Source organism: Hemicordylus capensis, chromosome 8 (assembly GCF_027244095.1).
Source record: "Hemicordylus capensis ecotype Gifberg chromosome 8, rHemCap1.1.pri, whole genome shotgun sequence".
NCBI lineage: Eukaryota > Metazoa > Chordata > Lepidosauria > Squamata > Cordylidae > Hemicordylus > Hemicordylus capensis.
This window is the reverse complement of record NC_069664.1, coordinates 14,818,080-14,837,099: the sequence shown is the minus strand read 5'-3', so window position 1 is coordinate 14,837,099 and position 19,020 is coordinate 14,818,080. Positions and strand designations below refer to the sequence as shown.

Genomic DNA, 19,020 nt, shown 5'->3' with positions numbered 1-19,020 from the left:
ACACTTAACCTTTATAGGAACATAGGAATGTGCCATATACTGAGTCAGACCATTGGTCCATCAAGCTCAAGATTGTCTACACAAATTGGCAGCGGTTTCTCCAAGGTTGCAAGTAGGACTCTCTCTCAGCCCTAACTTGGGGATGCTTCCAGGGAGAGAACTTGAAACCTTCATGCTCTTCCCAGAGCGGCTCCATCCCCTAAGGGGAATATCTTAACAGTGCTCACATCTAGTCTCCCATTCAAATGCAAACCAGGGTGGATCTTGCTTAGCAAAGGGGACAGTTCATGCTTGCTATGAGAGCTGGTCTGAAGAGGAGAGCTGGTCTTGTAGTGGCAAGCACGACTTGTCCCCTTAGCTAAGCAGGGTCCACCCTGGTTGCATATGAAAGGGAGACTAGAAGTGTGAGCCCTGTAAGAGAGTCCCCTCAGCGGGTGGAGCCGCTCTGGGAACAGCATTTATTTATTTATTTATCAAATTTATATACTGCCTAGTATAAAAATCTCTAGGCAGTGTTCTAGGTTCCAAGTTCCCTCCCTGGCGGCATCTCCAAGACAGGGCTGAGAGAGATCCCTGCCTGCAGCCTTGGAGAAGCCGTTGCCATTCTGTGACGACAATGCTGAGCTAGCTAGACCAATACTCTGACTCAGTATATGGCAGCTTCCTCTGTACCACATGGCCAGCTCTCTTTGACCAGCCAACTTGAGTGAGCTGCTGTCGTTACCCTTGGGGCAGCGTCTGTTCTGCCTGCCTTTCTGGGCAAAATCGCCCTAGCATCCTCTGCAGGCCAACTGCATTGGGACAGTGCCTGCTAAGGGGCGGATTCAGTGCCAAGACTCTGAAAAGGCTGAGGACAGAGTTTTGAAGTGGCTTCTGCCTGCCACTGTCAAAAGCCTCGGGGAAGCTCGATGGCTCTCCTCCCGGGAAGGCTGTGTCTGCGAGTGCTAATTGCTGATTAAGAAAGCTTTAATGAGCTGCTCGAAGGATGCATGTCCTTTCTCCCGTTCCTTTCAGCCTGGCTGGCTTCCTGCTCGCTGGGCCGAGGCCAGACAAGGGGTCCCTTTTGTGGTCAGCTAAACTGTTTACTTTGGGATAAAGAGGCTTGAAAGACCCTCGTCCCTGGAGCTGCCAACTTCCTTGAGCGGTGTGCCTGTGGGAGAAAGGCACTCGGCAGCTACCAGGCCCGGAAGAGTGCTTGGTAGGCGGGTGAATGCCAAATCCCAAGAGGAGTGTCTAGTATCCAAGCCCCCGGTCCCGAAAAGGACACCCACTGCTTTCCAAAACCAGGGGGCTTTGCAGACAGGGCTGGTACCCCGAATCTCCTCCGGAAGAGCACGTGTGCGTTCACACACCAGCCGAACCTACCCCGAAGTCCCTTCGAGATCCTTGGAAGCACTCCGCACACAAACTGGGCATTGTCTCCCGAATTCTAGCTTATCTCGAGGTATTTCCAGGTTTTTAAAATGCTGGTTTTAAGTTCGTTTTTCGGAAAACAGCGGAGCAAATAGGGAGAGGCACTGATATAGAATAATTAACACTATAAGAGGGAAACCCTCTTTAGGAATGCGGATATAGGCTTTAGAAATCTCTCTTCTCCACCCCCCATTGGCTAGAAGGAAAACACGGAGGCACGTGATGTGAACCTGCACCAAAAAACAACAACACCCGAGAGCAGAGGGGAGGGACTGCTTCCCTCAATGCCGCGAGTGTAATTCAAAGTGGCTTCGCTCAACATTTACCCCGCAGCATGAAGCCATGTGTGAATAACTCGACCAAGCTACAACCATGGAAGGGAAGCTTGTGAAGGGTGCATACAGATTAGTCAATCCATGGAAAGTAGATCTCTGGAAGGGAGCCCCTGGCTACTGACCACATTAACTAAATGGAACCTCCAGCTTCAGAGGCAGTGTACCTCTGACAGCCAGTTGCTAGAGGCAAACACGGAGGAAAGGCTACTGCCTCATGCCCTCTTTGTGGGCGTCCTGGAGGCATATGATTGGCCACTGCAAGAAGGAGGGTGCTGGACCCAATCAGAATTAATTTTTAAAAAAGGCTTCCATTGTTTACAGCAGGGCTGTTCAACTTTGGCCTTCCTGCAGATGTTGACCTACAACTCCCATAATCCCTGGCTGTTGGCCACTGTGGCCAACAGTGGCCACAGAGCTTTTCCTTGGAGGAGCCCAGAGGTCCTGTGGTAGCAAGCATGAATTGTCCTATTTGTTAAGCAGGGACCACTCTGGTTTGCATTTGAATGGGAGGCTACATGTGATCAGTGAGATATTCCCCTTAGGGGTTGGGGCTGCTCTGGGAAAGGCATCTGTATGTTTGCTTGCAGAAGGTTCCAAGTTTCCTCCCTGGCATCTCCAGATAGGGCTGGAGAGAATCCTGCATGTAACTTTGGAGAAGCCACTGCCAGTCTGGGTAGACAATTCTGAGCTAGATAGACCAACAGTCTGACTCAGTAGAAGGCAGCTTCCAATGTTCCAGAGCAGTGCACATGGTTATGTTTATCCTCATCTACCACCTTAAGTGGTGCAGCAGGGAAATACTGGACTAACAAGCAGAAGATTGCCAGTTCAAATCCCCGCTGGTCCCTATATCGGGCAGCATCGATATAGGAAGGTGCTGAAAGGCATCATCTCATACTGAGCGGGTGGAGGCAATGGTAAACCCCTCCTGTATGCTACCAAAGACAACCACAGGGCTCTGTGGTCGCCAGGAGTCGAAATCGACTCGACAGCACACTTTACCTTACCAGTAAGGTAGGCTAAGCTGAGAGAGAAGTGACTGGCCTAGAGTCACCCAGTGTGTTTCACAGCTGAAGGGGGATTTGAACTTGGTTCTCCTCGGTCCTAGTCCAGTGCTCTAACCGCTTCACCACATTGGCTCATTTCAATGCAATTGATTGATTGGTCAACAGGCAGACACATTAGCTTAAAACAGGGCTACTCAATTTTGGCCCTCCAGCTGTTTTTGGACTGCAACTCCCAGCAAGCCCAGCCACAGTGGCCAATAGTTGGAGATGATGGGAGTTGTAGGAGGGCCAAAGTTGAGCAGCATCTTAAAGCAGCAACAACTCATAACTGATTGATTGATTGATTAAGTGCCGTCAAGTTGGTGTTGACTCCAAAGTCCAGACAGAGATCTGTGTGTGTGTGTTTGCCAATGGAGAGGTGCATCTGGACCCCCAACCTCATCTGCCTAGCGGTACGCTTTAAAAAAGAAAAGAAAAGAATCCCTCTGGATCTGACTGAATGCATCTTTTGAAGTGATTGGGCATATGTGCACCCACCTCTGGTGCTGCCAGTTTGCATGTTATGCATGAATAGCAGCTATAATTGGATTGGGGCCAAGACAGCATAATTTTTTAAAAACAGCATACATTAAGTGGTAAGCAGCTAGCCAGTCAGTAATGTTTCGTTCCTAAAGTGCAATCCTTGCCAGGGTGGGTAAAAATCAATGTTTTGTTTTTGTTTGTTTTTTAAATGGATTTTTAAAATTTAAATCGGATTTTTAAAAATTTAAATTGGATTTTTTAAATACAATCTTTTTTGAGGAAGAAATCTGTGTAAAGATAGTTTTCTATTTAAGATACATTACAATCCAAAGGTTAATCATCATAAAATAAGGATTAGTTTTTAATTATGTCGCATGAGGCTGTATTATATGCAATGTTTAAAATTTTTGGTAAATGAATTCCATTAATCTTTTCACAGTGTCATGCTCTTCCAGAGGTTTCTGTAAGATTATTTTGGGCAATTTTTCTGTCTAGAAGAGGATACAAAATGAAACCTTGATCTGGTTGTAAATATTAAGATTATACCACCAAGAATGAGTCTTTATGTAAAAAACCATGATTTAAATCTAGTCTTACTGACTGGTGATTTAAATAGATTTGATTTAAATTAAATCCACCCTGATCCTTGCTATGTCTGTTTCCATTTTTTGTAAGTTTACGTGGTGGTGTCCTCATTTGGGGGCACTGTCATCATCATAGTCCCTGCTGACTTAGCCGAGGGACACCTTTTAAACTGTTGGGTCTCTTACATCTAGGAAGTGGAAAGCCACTATCCCGAACCATCCTCAGTTTAGCATTTCTCCCAGTGACTGTCGCTGGTGTCTCCCATGTGTTTCTTTTTAGGCTGCAAAGGAGGAGAGCAAGTCTTGTGGGAGGAAGCACGAATTGTCCTCTTTGCTAAGTAGGGTTTACCTTGATTTGCATTTGATTGGGAGACCACATGCTTGAGCACTGTAAGATCTTCCCCTTAGGGATGGGGCTGCTCTGGGAAGAAAATATGCCTGCTTGCATGCAGAAGGTTCCACGCTCCCTCCTTGGCAGCATCTCCAAGACAGGGCTGAGAGAGACTCCTGCCTGTAACCTTGGAGAAGCCGCTGCCAGTCTGGGTAGACAATTCTGAGCTAGATGAACTAACGGTCTGACTTAGTAGAAGGCAGCTTCCGATGTTCCTAAACACCTTTTGGGACCGGGAACCATCTTTTCATTCCTTTTGCTATGTAAACTATTTTTAGAACTTTCTTTTAACAATTAGTCTATAAATATTCTAAATAAATATGTGTTTCCTGACGATGATGGTGTTTGGAATAGCAGTGGATTTGGGGGGAGTGGGGATGGGATACATAATGAAGTAATGGGAGTTACAGAATCATCGAATGCTAGTTGGAAGGGACCTTAGAGGACCTAAAACCTTGGGTCGTTGGATGTTATGTTACAGCGCCTGTCATTCCCATTCAAGCTGAACGGTCTATATAAGGCACATTGCGGCTGGAAATTATGGGAGTTGTAGTCTGACAACATTTCCAAGGCTGAAAAGCCTTGCTTTAATTAAATGAAAGGAAATTTAGGACCAGCCAAAGGAAGCACTTTTTAACACATCGCATCCTTAATCTATGGAATTCTCCGCCATAGGATGCGGTGATGGCCTCTCGCTTGGATGGCTTTAAAAGGAGCTTAGGCAAACTCATGGAGGACAGGTCTATCAGTGGCTGCAAGACTGGTGGCTATAAGTCACCTCCTGCCTCAGAGGCAAGATGACTCTAAATACCAGTTGCATGGGAGCAACAGCAGGAGAGGGGGCATGCCCTCACCTCTTGCCTGTGGGCTTCTTAGAGGCATCTGGTGGGTTACTGTGTGAAACAGGATGCTGGACTAGATTATTATTGTTTGTTTGTTTTATATACCGTTTTATATAAAACGTGCTAAATGTAAGTGTTATATACTCCAAAGGCCTTGGGCCTGATCCAGCAGGGCTGTTCTTATATTCTGTTCAGTCTGAATGGTTGAATGGGGATTTGAACTCGGGTCTTCCAGGTGGTAGACCAACACTCTAATCACTTCGCTATTCTGGCTCATAAAAACTGTTCATAAAAGCCCTTTGCACATTGGGCGATGTAACTGATAAGTAGCTGAGCGTGGCATCTCCTCCTCAATTGTGATCCCTTACAGTTATCTGATGATGGCCTTTGTGTCATTCCCTGCCTCCTCCATGCCCAGCAAATTTGGGTGTGGCTGATGAATGCACCACTGAGGACCACACACCTAGCTTGCCCCTAGCATGTTGTTTAAGCCCTGAGTAATGCAGATTTGAATAACGCATTCTCTCTCTCTCTCTCTCTCTCTCCCCACATACAGGGTTTTGAGCAACAACAAGATAGCAACTCTGAAGAATGGCTCTTTCTTTGGTCTGCACGCTCTCCAGAAGCTGTAAGTGCCAATCTGCACCATTGTGTTCCCTGGGCAGTTCTGAGCTCCTAATGAAGGACCCGGGAATTAGCATCTAAGATGCAGCAAAGCTGAGACCGAAAGGGGGGGTGGCAGGGAATGCGGGGTGTGTGGGGGTGGGAGGAGGGAGGGCAAGACATTTAATTGACACAGCAAGAGCTAGAGAGAAGAATGTGTGTGCCTGGAAGGAGTCGGAGGCAAGATGCCTCTAAATACCAGTTGCAGGGGAGTGACAGTACGAGAGAGGGCACGCCCTCAGCAATTGCCTCTGGGCTTCTCAGAGGCATCTTGTGGGCCACTGTCTGAAGCAGGATGCTGGACTAGATAGGCCTTGGGTTCTTTTTATGTTCTTAGGTTCTTAAGAATTATTATTATTACTATTACTATATTTAATGATTGGTACCTGATCTTTCACCACCTAATGGCGCAGTGGGGAAATGACTTGATTCGTAAGCCAGAGGTTGCCAGTTCGAATCCTCGCTGGTATGTTTCCCAGACTAGGGGAAACACCTATATCGGGCAGCAGTGATACAGGAAGATGCTGAAAGGCATCATTTCACACTGCGCAGGAGGAGGCAATGGGAAACCCCTCCTGTCTTCTACCAAAGACAACCACAGGGCTCTGTGGTCACCAGGAGTCGACATTGACTCGACGGCACAACTTTACTTTACAAGGAAATGAAGCTTGCATTTGGCGCGTGCTTTCAGGCGTCTGTAGTTTACTATGAGGCTGATGTTGCTGACCAACTCCCAGCTGCTTATTCAGTAGCACAGAGGTGCAGGTGTTTTTCTGAGTGCTTGATATGTTAGAAGGCGTTATGCAAAAAGGAAGCTGTGGGCTGGACATCATGTTGGGTCATGGTGGTGGGGATATAAGGTGTCCAGAATGTGGAGTGCAGAGGTATGAAAACTGTAGTTATTTCTTGGGCTGTTGATGCCACTGTGTAGAATACAGATCTAACAAGGAATCCATTTCAGCCACGTTGGTGTACTTCCATGTGAATTTTAGTATGCCTGCTCCCCACACTTAGTGAACATGGGGAGAAATGTATGAGGAGGACTGACATTATTTTTTACCGCCATTAAGAGCTTAAGACAACCATGACAGATTTTCTTTCGAACTAGGAGTCAGCCCCCAAAGGTGGATGCCAGACAATGGACACTTAACAAAATTACCAGATTTAGTCATGGGCATTGTGAAAGGGGAGGAGAAATGGGCTTCTCTGAATCTCCCTGACAAGGAAGGTTCGAAGCTGTTAGACAACCCTGGTTAGAAGGTAACCTTGTTGACTTTAACTGTGGCTAAATACCTGTTTAAACGTCACAAAGGGCATGCTCTCAGCACAGCCTCTTCCTTATCACGCATGTCAGGCCCCTCAACATCTGTATAGGCCCCCCGGAAAGGTCCTTTAAAAAATGGGAAGTAATTTGTGCCGTCTCACACATCCCTTTGATGTTGCTCTCAACAAGTTATTAGGGATGTGCACAGAACCACCCGGGAGAGGCTCGAAGGCGGTGGGGGTGCTGCTTTAAGAGCGGGGGGGAGGGTGCACTTACCCCTCCCGCTACTTTCCCCCTGTCGGTGTTCGTTTTCCCCAAGCCCACCGGGGCGCAGTGTACCTCCTTGCGGCCTCGTTGCCTGGATATGACTGGAAGTCTCCGACATGCCTCTGCGCACTGGCACAACCCAAAACTGCTGGAGAGCCGCAGTTTGACACCCCTAGTGTAGACAATATTGAGCTAATGACTGGACTCGGCATTCAGCTTCCTATGTTCACAAGGAAGGATCTGCATTTTTTCCTCATGTCATTTAATTCCCTCGCAAAGCTACTGTGGGCCCCCAGTAGAAATAATACAACCATCCTCTGCTAGCCAGCTTGGCAGGGAAGGGGAGCTGCTGCTTCTTTGTTATGATGGCTAAGTGGAAATTCCATGTTCAGGAGCAGGATACCCCTGAATATAAGTTGCTACCGTCAATAGCAAAGAGTTGTTGCTTCCACCATGCTCTGCTTAAGAGCTCCCCAGAAGCTTCTGCATGGCCGCTGTGCGAAACAGGTTCCTGGACTAAACAAACATAGGAACATAGGAAGCTGCTTTCTGAGTCAGACCATTGGCCCATCTAGTTCACTATTGTCTGCACAGACTGGTAGCGGCTTCTCCAAGGTTGCAGGCAGGAATCTCTCTCAGCCCTATCTTGGAGATGCTGCCAGGGAGGGAACTGAGAACTTTCTGCATGCAGATGCTCTTCCCAGAGCGGCTTCATCCCCTAAGGGGAATATCTTGCAGTGCTCACACATGTAATCTCCCATTCATATGCAACCAGGGTGGATCCTGCTTAGCAAAAGGGACAAGTTGTGCTTGTTACCACAAGACCCGCCTAATTCAACAGAACCTTCCTTCCTTTTATGACACAAGCGTTTTTTGACCAGTGGGACTAATACCTGTGTTTATGTGAAACAGGGAGAAAGAGATCGGAAAAAGGCCCCAAGAGGAGGGGATTAAATTCCTCACCCCCACCCCAATACTCCTTCACCAATCCAAATTGGAGGTTCCTGCAGCTGTGCTGAAGTTTTTTGGTTTTTTAAAAATTTTATTTTAATTACATATCAGGGTATCCAATCATGGATCTCGCCTGTCACATGATGTCCATTTGGACTCTGCAGAGTGCAGAATTCGTCCAGATTGAGTGGGGTTGGTCTGGACTGAACAGTGTGTAAGCCGTGGTCTTGGAAAAGGAGACTCACCCTGGTCTTCTGGCAGAGAAGCCAGCGGGAGCAGAGGGCATTCAAGGGAGGCAAATTTGTGGAGCCTGGCGTGAAAAGCAACATTGTCCCTTCTAACAAAGTGAACTTTCTTATCTCCTCATGAAAGGCATCTGTATGGCCCGAGGCTTTCATAAGGGGAGATTTATGTCCCCTGTATGGATTTTATCCCTAGGTATGTGTGCTGGGGGAAATGGACCAGCACACTGAGGATGGTGTGTTCCAAGACGGTGCGCTCAGGCAACCCTCTTGCATTCCGTCGGCAAACTAGGAATTTTGACTTGACATGCTGAACAAGACCAAAAACTGTGGATTGAGGTGGGGTGTGTGTGATGAAGCAGAGGTCTTTGATGGCCTTCAGAGAGAGCCTGCGACTGGTGTATCCAAGCCGCTGATGTGGACAGAAGTTGTTTTTAAAAGGAAGCCACAGAGCAGATTTAAGCCACCTAATAGTGCAGTGGGGCAATGACTTGACTAGCAAGCCAGAGGTTGCCGGTCCGAATCCACACTAGTATGTTCCCCAGACTATGGGAAACACCTAGAATGGGTAGCAGTGATATAGGAAGATGCTGAAAGGCATCATCTCACACTGTGCAGGAGGAGACAATGGTAAGCCCCTCCTGGATTCTACCAAAGGCAAGCACAGGGCTCCGTGGGCGCCAGGAGTCAAAATCTACTTGATGGTATACTTTACCTTTGCAGAGCATATTTAAAATTTGTGCATGTGTGCAGGAACATAGGTCGCTCACTGGCAGCCGTGGGACAGACTCTTACTGACGGCATCTCCCCTGTATTGGTTTGTGTGTTCATGTCAGCACTGGCTTGTTAACCACACACCCAAATAAATAAACAAACAAACAAACAAATAAATATTCTCCCTCACTTAGAGATACAAATGCACACACTCACACTTATACATGCACATATCATACACTTTCTTAAAGCAAGGGCTTACCAAGAGGACAAAAGAGTGGTGATCTCCCAACCACACTATATCCTTTGATAGTCCTGCCAACCACCTCACAAAAGCAATACCACTCTGTCCGTGTTCTTCAGCACAAGGCCTGGGAACCAGCAGCAACGCCCCTTGGTCCTCAGTGCAGCTCCCTGGCTTATAGTCCTGTGCGAGATTTCAGTCAAATGGAATACTCTGCACAACTCCTCTGGTACCGTGCGGAGGTGACTGTTCCCACTGTGTCGTACTGCATGTTGCCCAGTGCCGGTGGGGCTCCTTTAAGGGAAACTGACCCTTCGCAAGCCCCAGCACCATCTTGGAAGGTACTCGCAGAGTTCTGGGAAGTGTAGTCTTTCCTAGGGTTTTCACCATAGAGTTTTATGCGGAAAGTCTTGGGAAGGACTACACTTCCCAGCACTCCGTGCACATCTTCCAAGGCCATGCTAGGGCTTGACGGGGGGTCTTCCCCCATTGCTGGAGGAAGTGCAGCACTCCACAGAGGTCAATGTGGTGGGAAACGGCTCTTACATTGAAGCCTTTTCACCCAAATGTTCCCTGCTTGGGGGGAAAAGTGAAGATCACTGTATTGTATCCAGGTGCAATGAAGATCTTTTACCTTGTCCTCTTAAGGTCAACCTAGCCTCCAGATCTCTCCCCCCACTTGTCTTCTTAACCTTTGTGTATACCTATGGGCGTCGCCAGATACTTAAAAGATCTGGGCCCACAGCCGCAAACCTCTTCCCGTTTTGAAGCCATTAATCACCAATTCACCCACCAATGTCAGGTAGTATGGAGAAGCAGGGCACTAAAGAATCGGTCTGGGGCATCTGCCCAGGTGCCCCAGTGTGCTCAATGCCCCTGCTATGGACCCCCTAGGTTTTCAGATATTAGCCATGGACCCCCACCCCATGTGTACGGGTATTTTCATCAGGCTCCAGTAAAATTTTAAAGGCAGCCAGGGTTGGGGGAGGATCCTGCTTGTTATTTTCAAGAACGTTATTTTGGCTTATCAGGAAGCAAATTAATTTCAGTGCAGCAAGGATTTTCATGGACCCCAGGTTAAGAAGCCCTGGACTGGTGGGAGGGGGGGGAACCCTGCATCAGGCCTGGGTTAAGAGCCCTGCCAGGGATCCGTATGTCACCCTGTTTATTAAAATGTCTATTTTACCAGCACCTGTGTAGAGCCTGCATAAGCCATTGAGGTTCTACAGACAGCACAAGCTTGATATGGAGTCTACACATAGTGGCTGAGAGTCTGGGATGGTGGGATGATAGCTTTACTGAAGGGGGGTAGCTGCTGTTCTCTTTCTTTTTCCAAGCATCCCAAACAAAATAGGATAAATATCTTGTAGGAGGGGAAAGTGACGAGGGAAAATCCGAAGAGAAGTCTCTTGTTGCTTCCAACAACACTCCTCTTCGATGGATAAATTATGCAGCAGGAGGACTTCCTGTTGTGTCAGTGGGTGTGGTCATTCGTATGGTTCAGCCGAGACTGGGAAGACCTGGGTTCGAATTCCCCCCTCTTCCATGAAGCTTATTGGATGATCTTGGGCTGGTCATTCTCGGCTTCACCTAGGCTTACTTAACAGCATTATTATGAGGCTAAAGGGAGGGACGTTCTTGGGAAGGAGGACAGCATACTAATATCTGGGAACAGGAGGGTGGATCTGTGCCCCAATCTCTGGAATTGGGAATTCCTGACCATGCCCTCAGATTGATCCCTTTGCTGTGCTAAAATGGTAAAGGCTTGGGTTATATGACTCTGTGCCTTTCATGCCTATTTGTTTTCTTTTCCCTCTCTGTCTTATTTTTGAAGTTGCAGGTCATCCCCGCCCCTTGATCCTGGCACAAAGCTCTCATTAATGGCAAGGGATTACTGCTCACCCAAGGGGGAGGCTACAGCCAAGAAGTGGTTTAAAACCAGTCTAGAGAGCGGTGGTCTGTCCCAGGTTTCCAGCCAGAAATCTTAGCATCTTGGTGCTCCAGGTCACCTTCTTCCCCCTGCCGCTGGAGTTGAAAGCCCCGTTTCCACTCAAAAGCCCCCTTTCCCTGCTTGTGCTTTTGCCTTTGCTAGGCAACCCTTGAACTTGACTCCGGAGCGTGGTTCTTTTGCATTCTGGTTTCCTCCTCCCACTTTCGACTGCCAACCTGGAAAACTGTGTCTAATTGGGTTGGACCCCGGGGCGCTGAAAATCTCTTTAAAGTCTCATTGTTCTGGGAGCCCTGAACAAACAGCTAGTCCTGATCCCAGTGTGCACAAGACGGCATTAACCCCACGGTCACCTCTGGAATGTTCAAATTATGCTGGGAGACCAGAGCTGTCAGACGGAGGGCTGTGCGCTCACCCTTGTGCCCTCTGCTCTGGCGTGGGGATCTTACGCTCTGGGGGCAAGTGGTCTGCAGAGCAAAAAGTGTACAATATTTCTGAGAGAGAGAGAGAGAGATTGATGCCAGGGTCCAGGGCTTGCCAGCATTTAACCATCAGATCCTGTATTCTGTGCAAGCACTTTTCAGTTTTTGGAAACAGAATGTTGTTATTACTTATAGTGGGGCTCCCAGCCTGTGGTACTCTAGATCCAACTCCCATCATCCTTAGCTATCTGGGGCTTTGATGCCCTTTTGATGAAGAGTTAAGACTGTTCATTGTCTGTTCGGACGAAGGTTTTGCCCCGTGACACTCTATGGATGCGAAAGCTGGACTTTGAAGAAGCAAGACAGAAAAAGTATGGGCGCTTTTAAACTTTGGTGCTGGAGAAGACTTTTGAGGATACCATGGACAGCCAGGAAAACAAATAAATGGATCATAGAACAGATCAATCCAGAATTCTCACTCAAGGTACAAAGGACCAGGCTCAAACTGTCATACTTTGGACACATTATGCGAAAACCCTTGAGACATAATGCTGGGGAAAGTGGAAGGCAAGAGAAGAAGAGGACGGCCAGTAGCAAGGTGGATGGACTTGATTACGACAGCAATGAATGCACCACTGAGAGACCTGAAAGGCCAAGTTGAAGACATCATCCTGGAGAGAATCTATCTATGTGGTCACTAAGAGTCGACAGCGACTTGATGGCACTGAATCAATCAATCAATCAATCAATCAATCAGACTGTTCATTTCCCCAGGCTTCTTCATCTCCGTCTATGTGGTGTTCTTCCCTCACCCCCCTCCCACTAGTGGGTTTGTATCTTAGATGCCACTTTCTCGTTTTCACTCTGGTCTTTTAGTGGCAGCCCGATTGTTCCCATTTCTTCCATCACACTCTGCCCAAGAGCCATGCTACGTGATGAATGGTCGGCCTGCAGGCAGCATGGCTCTCATTAACATGGGGTTGGGTAGGAGAAACGGGCCTAACTGAGCTGCTGGGAACCTTCTGCATGCAAGGGTGCAGATGCTGTAATGTCTGAATAACTGTACAAGTGTTCAGATCTGTATCTGTGCACACCGTAAGCTCGTGCGAATGTTGAACATAATGTGTCTATAGGGCTAGATGGGAAGTGTATCACAGTTAAACATTAAACATATGGTGTGGATCATTGTACCTGTGCACAGTATTCACAGAAGCCCTGTTCACACGTTATGTTCAACACTTGTGCCATTGTTATACAGTGCACACATGTACAGTTATCCACATGCCACGTTGATAACATAATACTTCCCATCTGTATCCTGCACTTCAGGGATCTGTACCCAGGCCCACTCTTAACATGAACACGGGTACAGTTGTTCAGACAAACATACTTATTTATTTATTTAACACATTTTTATACCACCCAAAACTTGTGTCTCTGGGAGGTTTACAACAAGATAAAAACAAAAGTAAAACATTAGTTTAAAAAAACAAACACCAAGAAATTTAAAACACAACAATTTAAAATTTTTAAAACAATATTTTAAAAACAACATTAAAACAATCAAAACAATATCAGTTAAAAGCATGAGTCAACAGATGAGTCTTTAAAGACTTTTAAAAAGATGTCAGAGATGGGGAGGCTCTTATTTCACTAGGGAGCGCATTCCAAAGCCTCAGGGCAGCAACGGAGAAGGCCCGTCCCTGAGTGGCCACCAGACGAGCCGGGGGCAAATATAGGTGTGCAGACATCTGAATGCAGGTATAACATAAGCCTCCTTCAACCACAACAATTTATGTACCACTTTTCAAAAGTTTCCAAAGCAGTTTACATAGAGAAATAATTAGTTAATAAGATGGATCCCTGTCCCAGAAGGGCTCACAAAGGTCTGATTAGGGCTAGAATGTAGAACAGGCCTGCTCAATTTAGGCGCCCCAGCTGTTTTTGGACTAAAGGAAAAGTGGTGCCGTTGAGTCGGTGTCGACTCCTGGCGACCACAGAGCCCTGTGGTTGTCTTTGGTAGAATACAGGAGAGGTTTACCATTACCATCTCCCGCGCAGTATGAGGTGATGTGAGAGGAGAGCTGGTCTTGTGTTAGCAAGCTTGACTTGTCCCCTTAGCTAAACAGGGTCCACCTTGGTTGCATATGAATGGGAGACTTGATGTGAGCACTGCAAGATCTTCCCCTCAGGGGATGGAGCCGCTCTGGGAAGAGCATCTAGGTTTCAAGTCCCCTCCCTGGCAGCATCTCCAAGATAGGGCTGAGAGAGACTTCTGCCTGCAACCTTGGAGAAGCTGCTGCTGGTCTGTGTAGACAACACTGAGCTAGATAGACCAATGGTCTGACTCAGTATATGGCAGCTTCCTATGTTCCTATGTGATGCCTTTCAGCATCTTCCTATATCTCTGCTGCCCGATATAAGTGTTTCCCGTAGTCTGGGAAACATACCAGCGGGGATCCGAACCAGCAACCTCTGGCTTACTAATCAAGTCATTTCGCCGCTGTGCCATTAGGTGGACTACAGCTCCCATAATCCCAGTAGACAGGGATTATGAGAGTTGTAGGCCAATATCTGCAGGAGGGCCAAAGTTGAGCAGGCCTGCTGTAGAATATAACATGTGACTTGGATGTCTCTCTTCTTCCCTGCCCTCTGTTCCCTGCCGAAAGGGAAACAGCAGCATAGTGGCAGCAAGGAATTGCCTCTCATTTTTGCTGCCAGCGGGCTCGGTCTGTGGGATCAGGAGGGAGTTTCTTCTCCTCTGGGGCGTATTCATTGGCCACTTGGCCCGGCCACCGATGGCACCAGCAAAGGAGGTCAATTAGTGCCAATTGAGATGATGGCCTTTGTGTGGCAGACATGTCTTAACGAGGCTGCGCCCCGGTGCTCAGTCCGCTCAGCCTTGACGAGCAACCAGCAGATGGGAACGACACCCCCGCCACTGTGAACCTGAGCTGGGCTTGAACCCCTGACCCAGAAAGGGTGGGGGATTCCCTTTCGAGAGGGGCATCTTGCCTGATTCGACCTCACAGCAGAGCAGTGAAAACGAATCCTGCTGGGACAGCCTCCACGCCCCAGTTCCTTCAGACTCTTTGTCCTGCCCTCCCGCATATTCTGCCGGGGAAAAGACTCGTCTGGGAATCCGCAGCCTTTTCCTCCATGAATCGCCCTCCAGGCGAAATCACTGACCAAAGTTCAAGCAGCCTAATGCTAACCGGAGTCCCCATTTCCTATCAGTCTTCAACAAAAGATGAGGAGAATGCTGAAACAGTGGCGAGTCCGGGGAGAGCATATTTTCAGCTTTAGAAGTGGGAGGGACTCTCCCTACTCACTTCCCAGGTGTTATATGGATTCCCAAATGGTTCTGCGGCTTTCAATGGTTCTGCGTTCCCGAACCCGTGAACAATATGCTGCTCCTGTTTTGAATTAAAAAGAGTGGCCACATTCACACGTAACGGGAAATGGGAGGTGAAAGAGCCCGAGGTTCAATTTCTTGTGCATCCAAAGAGAGGAGAGCTGGTAATAAGAACATAAGAACAGCCCTGCTGGATCAGGTCCAAGGCCGATCTAGTCCAGCATCCTGTTTCACGCAATGGCTCATCAGATGCTGCTGGAAGCCACAGGCAGGAGTTGAGGGCATGCCCTCTCTTCTGCTGTTACTCCCTGGCAACTGGTACTCAGAGGCATCCTGCCTTTGAGGCTGGAGGTGGCCTGTAGCCCTCCGACTAGTAGCTTATGATAATAAGAACATATCTTGTGATAGGAAGCATAACTTGTCCCCTTAGCTAAGCAGGGTCCACCCTGATTGCCTATGAATGAGAGACTAGAAGTGTGAGCACTGTAAGATCTTCCCCTCAGGGGATGGAGCAGCTTTGGGAAGAGAATAAGGTTTCAAGTTCCCTCCCTGGCATCTCCAAGTTAGGGCTTAGAGAAATCACTGCCAGTCTGTGAATACAATACTAAGCGATATGGACCAATGGTCTGACTCGGTATATGGCAGCTTCCTATGTTCCTAAATGCATGCAACCAAATGCGTTCCTAAATGCGTTGCCTCAGAAAAGTGACCCGAGGTTTCCCTTCCCAAACTCCAATTTGAACCCTCAGGTTGTTGTGAGTTTTGCTGCTCCTACCTGAGGTTTGGTCTGGCAGCATTGCATCCGAAGGTAGAATTGGAGCTACAGCAAGCTGTAACCAGAGTTGAAGAAGGAAGCTCCTCCCTCACTCCGACTGTGATTGGCTGCTGGGGCTGTCCTTCATGCCAGGAAGAAGCCCGCGCAGCCAGTTCCCCCTCCTCTCTGCAATCTCAGAGACAGCAATTTTGATGTCTGTGAAGTGCATGTTGGGGGTGGGGCACAGATCCATTGGATCTGCAGTTTCCCGTTCCGTGCGAATGTGGCTAGTGCAAAGGCCCAGTTCAGATGTAAGGTTAAATCATGGTTTGAGAGCACATGAATGAGCCCAGGGCAGGAATGTGCAAAATTGGGTCCCCAGATGCTGTTGGGTTACAAATCCCATCATCCCCTGCCATGGTGACCAAAGGGGAATGCTGCGAGTTCTAGTCCAATAACATCTGGGGAGCCACATTTGAGAACCCTTGGTCTAAGTCAGGGCTGCACAACTTCAGCCCTTGAGGAGGAGTTGGACTACAACTTCCATCAGCCCTGGCCACACAGGTCAATAGTCAGGGATGATGGGTGTTGTAGTCCAACATCTGCAGGAGGGTTGAATTTGTGCAGCCTTAGTCTAAGGGGAACTCCAGATCTGTGGGCTTCCCCACTCCACATGTAGAAAAGAAAACTGAAAACTTGCGCAACAAACCACAATTCCATATCACCTAAGAATGTGGAATATGCCATTTGTGGCAATAGCAGCTTCCCTCTCAACTTGATGAATAGTAGCTTGAGGTTGGGCGATTTTCATCAGGACTGTGGTTCAGGGATGAAAGGGTTAAATCACCCCTTCCCTGTGTGCCAGGTTCTTTATCTTGATTCCCCTCCCTTGTCTTTGCCATTTTAATTTTTTTTCCAAGTATGCCAAAATAACATTTAGCATTACGTGTAGTTTGACCTAAGAACAGCCCTGCTGAACCAGACCAAAGGGCAAGCTTGTCCAGCATCCTGTTTCCCACAGTGGCCCACCAGATGCCTCTGGGAAGTTTACCGGGAGGGCATTCAAGCAGGATCCCTCCCCCACTTTGCTCTTTTTCGGTGCCATTCAGCCTGTGAACGCAGAAGTTCTGTGGAGCGATCCTAGCTCATAGCCATTGGTAGCCTGGTCCTCCATGGAGTTGCATAGCCCCCTTCACATCTTTTGGCAGTTAATTCTATGCATGCTTGGTGTGTTATAGGACATGCTTTCTTTTGGCTGTCCTGAATCTGTCAAACATAGGAAACTGCCTTATACCGAGTAGCGATGTGCGCGAAATGCGATTCGGACACCGAATTGTAGTACATCCCCTTTAACACGGAGGGATTACACAGCCCCTTTAATGCAGAGGAGAGCAGGTCCATACCTGCTCTGCTGCTGCTCGCTGCCAGTTTCTTAATTGTGCGCGCACACGCACAAACACACACACACACCCCACTGTCGTCACATGACAGTGTGATGGCCCCACTGAGAACCAGTGTGGTGTAGTGGTTAGAGTGCTGGACTAGGACCGGGGAGACCTGAGTTCAAATCCCCATTCAGCCATGAGACTAGCTAGGTGACTCTGGGCCAGTCACTTCTCTCTCAGCCTAACCTACCTCACAGGGTTGTTGTGAAAGAGAAACTCAAGTATGTAGTACACCGCTCTGGGCTCCTTGGAGGAAGAGCGGGATATAAATGTAATAGTAATATTAATAATAATAATCACATGCTGGCAGCGCTCTTCCCCAGCGGCTCCTGCGCAACGCCGGCACGCACACGGGCTCCACGCAGGGGCAGCTTGCGGAGAGGGCTTGATGATAGCTGGGGTGTGTGTGTGTGTGTGTGTGTCTGCTGCGATTAAGGAAGTGGCGGTGAGCAGCAGAGGAGCAGGTATGGACTTGCTCTCTTCCATGCTAAAGGGATGTTCTGTGATTCAGTGTCCGAATTGCATTTCGTGCACATCCCCTAATATTGAGTCAGACCATTGGTCCGTCTAGCTCAATACTGTCTACCCAAACTGGCAGTGGCTTCTCCAGAGATGCAGGCAGGAGTCTTTCTCGGCCTCAGCCCTGTCTGGAGATGCCAGAGAGGGAATCTGGGACCTTTTGCATGCAAGGAGGCTGATGCTCTTCCATTGAGCGACGTTCCTGTCCTCTAAGGGGCCGTACAGTGTTCACACATGTCGTTTCCCATTCAAATGCTAACTAGGGCAGACCCTGTTAGCAAATGGGACCATTCATGCTTGTGTTATTGGGTGACCCCCCCCCCAACTTTTGAAGATTGTGTGAGAGGCAGAAAATTCCTCTCTCTCTCCTCACTACACATATCGATATATTTAATCTGCTTACCCGGCATACCTGCCCGGGATTTGGCGGCGGAACTCTCAACACAGGTTGCGAGAGTTCCTCCGCCAAAGGGGGGGAGTTGTGGGCAAGAAAAATGGCAGCAGGCGGTAGTGGCGGGGCGCAAAATGACCTGAGGAGGCGGGCTCAGCTGGCCGCCGGGAGGTGGCGGGGACGGCCTGGCCAGGTCAGGCCGTCCCGGGTAAGGACAAAGAGGAGGAGGTGGCCCAGCCTGGCCTGGCCGCGGGGAGTGGGAGTGGGAGGCAGCGCTGGTGGCAGGACGGCCGGAGGACGCGCCGGTGAGAGGGGTGGGAGGGAAACAAGACTTTGCCGCCCGGGAGAAGGTTCCCTGTTTGCCACCCATGCACAGTGTGGGTGGGGGGAAGGAGGAGAGGAACGGAAGGGGAGGGAGAACAAGAGAGAGGGGAGCAGGAGGGAGGGCAAGAGAGTGTGGGGCAGGAGGGGTAGGGGGCAGGAGGGGGGAGGGAGGGCAAGAAAGTGTGGGGCAGGAGGGAGGGGAAGGGAAGGAGGGCAAGAGAGTGGGGAAGGAGGGAGGGGAAGGGAGGGCAAGAGAGAGTGGGGCAGGAGGGAGCAGCCGGCCCCAAAGAGCGCACAGATGCTCTGTGCGGGTAGGCTAGTTTGTATTAAACCTCCATTATATCCATGCACAAACACACAGACCTACCATCAGTGGGTTGCAACTGTGAATTAAGTTGATCAGCCTTTCTTCCTAGGAGGACA

At 48.6% G+C, this 19,020-nt stretch overlaps 1 protein-coding gene across 2 annotated transcripts in view; it reads left to right on the top strand.

The window, feature by feature from the left end:
- ADGRA2 (adhesion G protein-coupled receptor A2) overlaps nt 1–19,020 on the top strand; it is a 128,005-nt gene that overhangs the window by 31,840 nt on the left and 77,145 nt on the right. For both annotated transcript variants that reach the window (XM_053269500.1, XM_053269499.1), the window contains exon 2: nt 5,651–5,722. In XM_053269500.1, the coding sequence (XP_053125475.1) occupies nt 5,651–5,722 (72 nt within the window). The remainder of the gene's footprint in view (nt 1–5,650; nt 5,723–19,020) is intronic.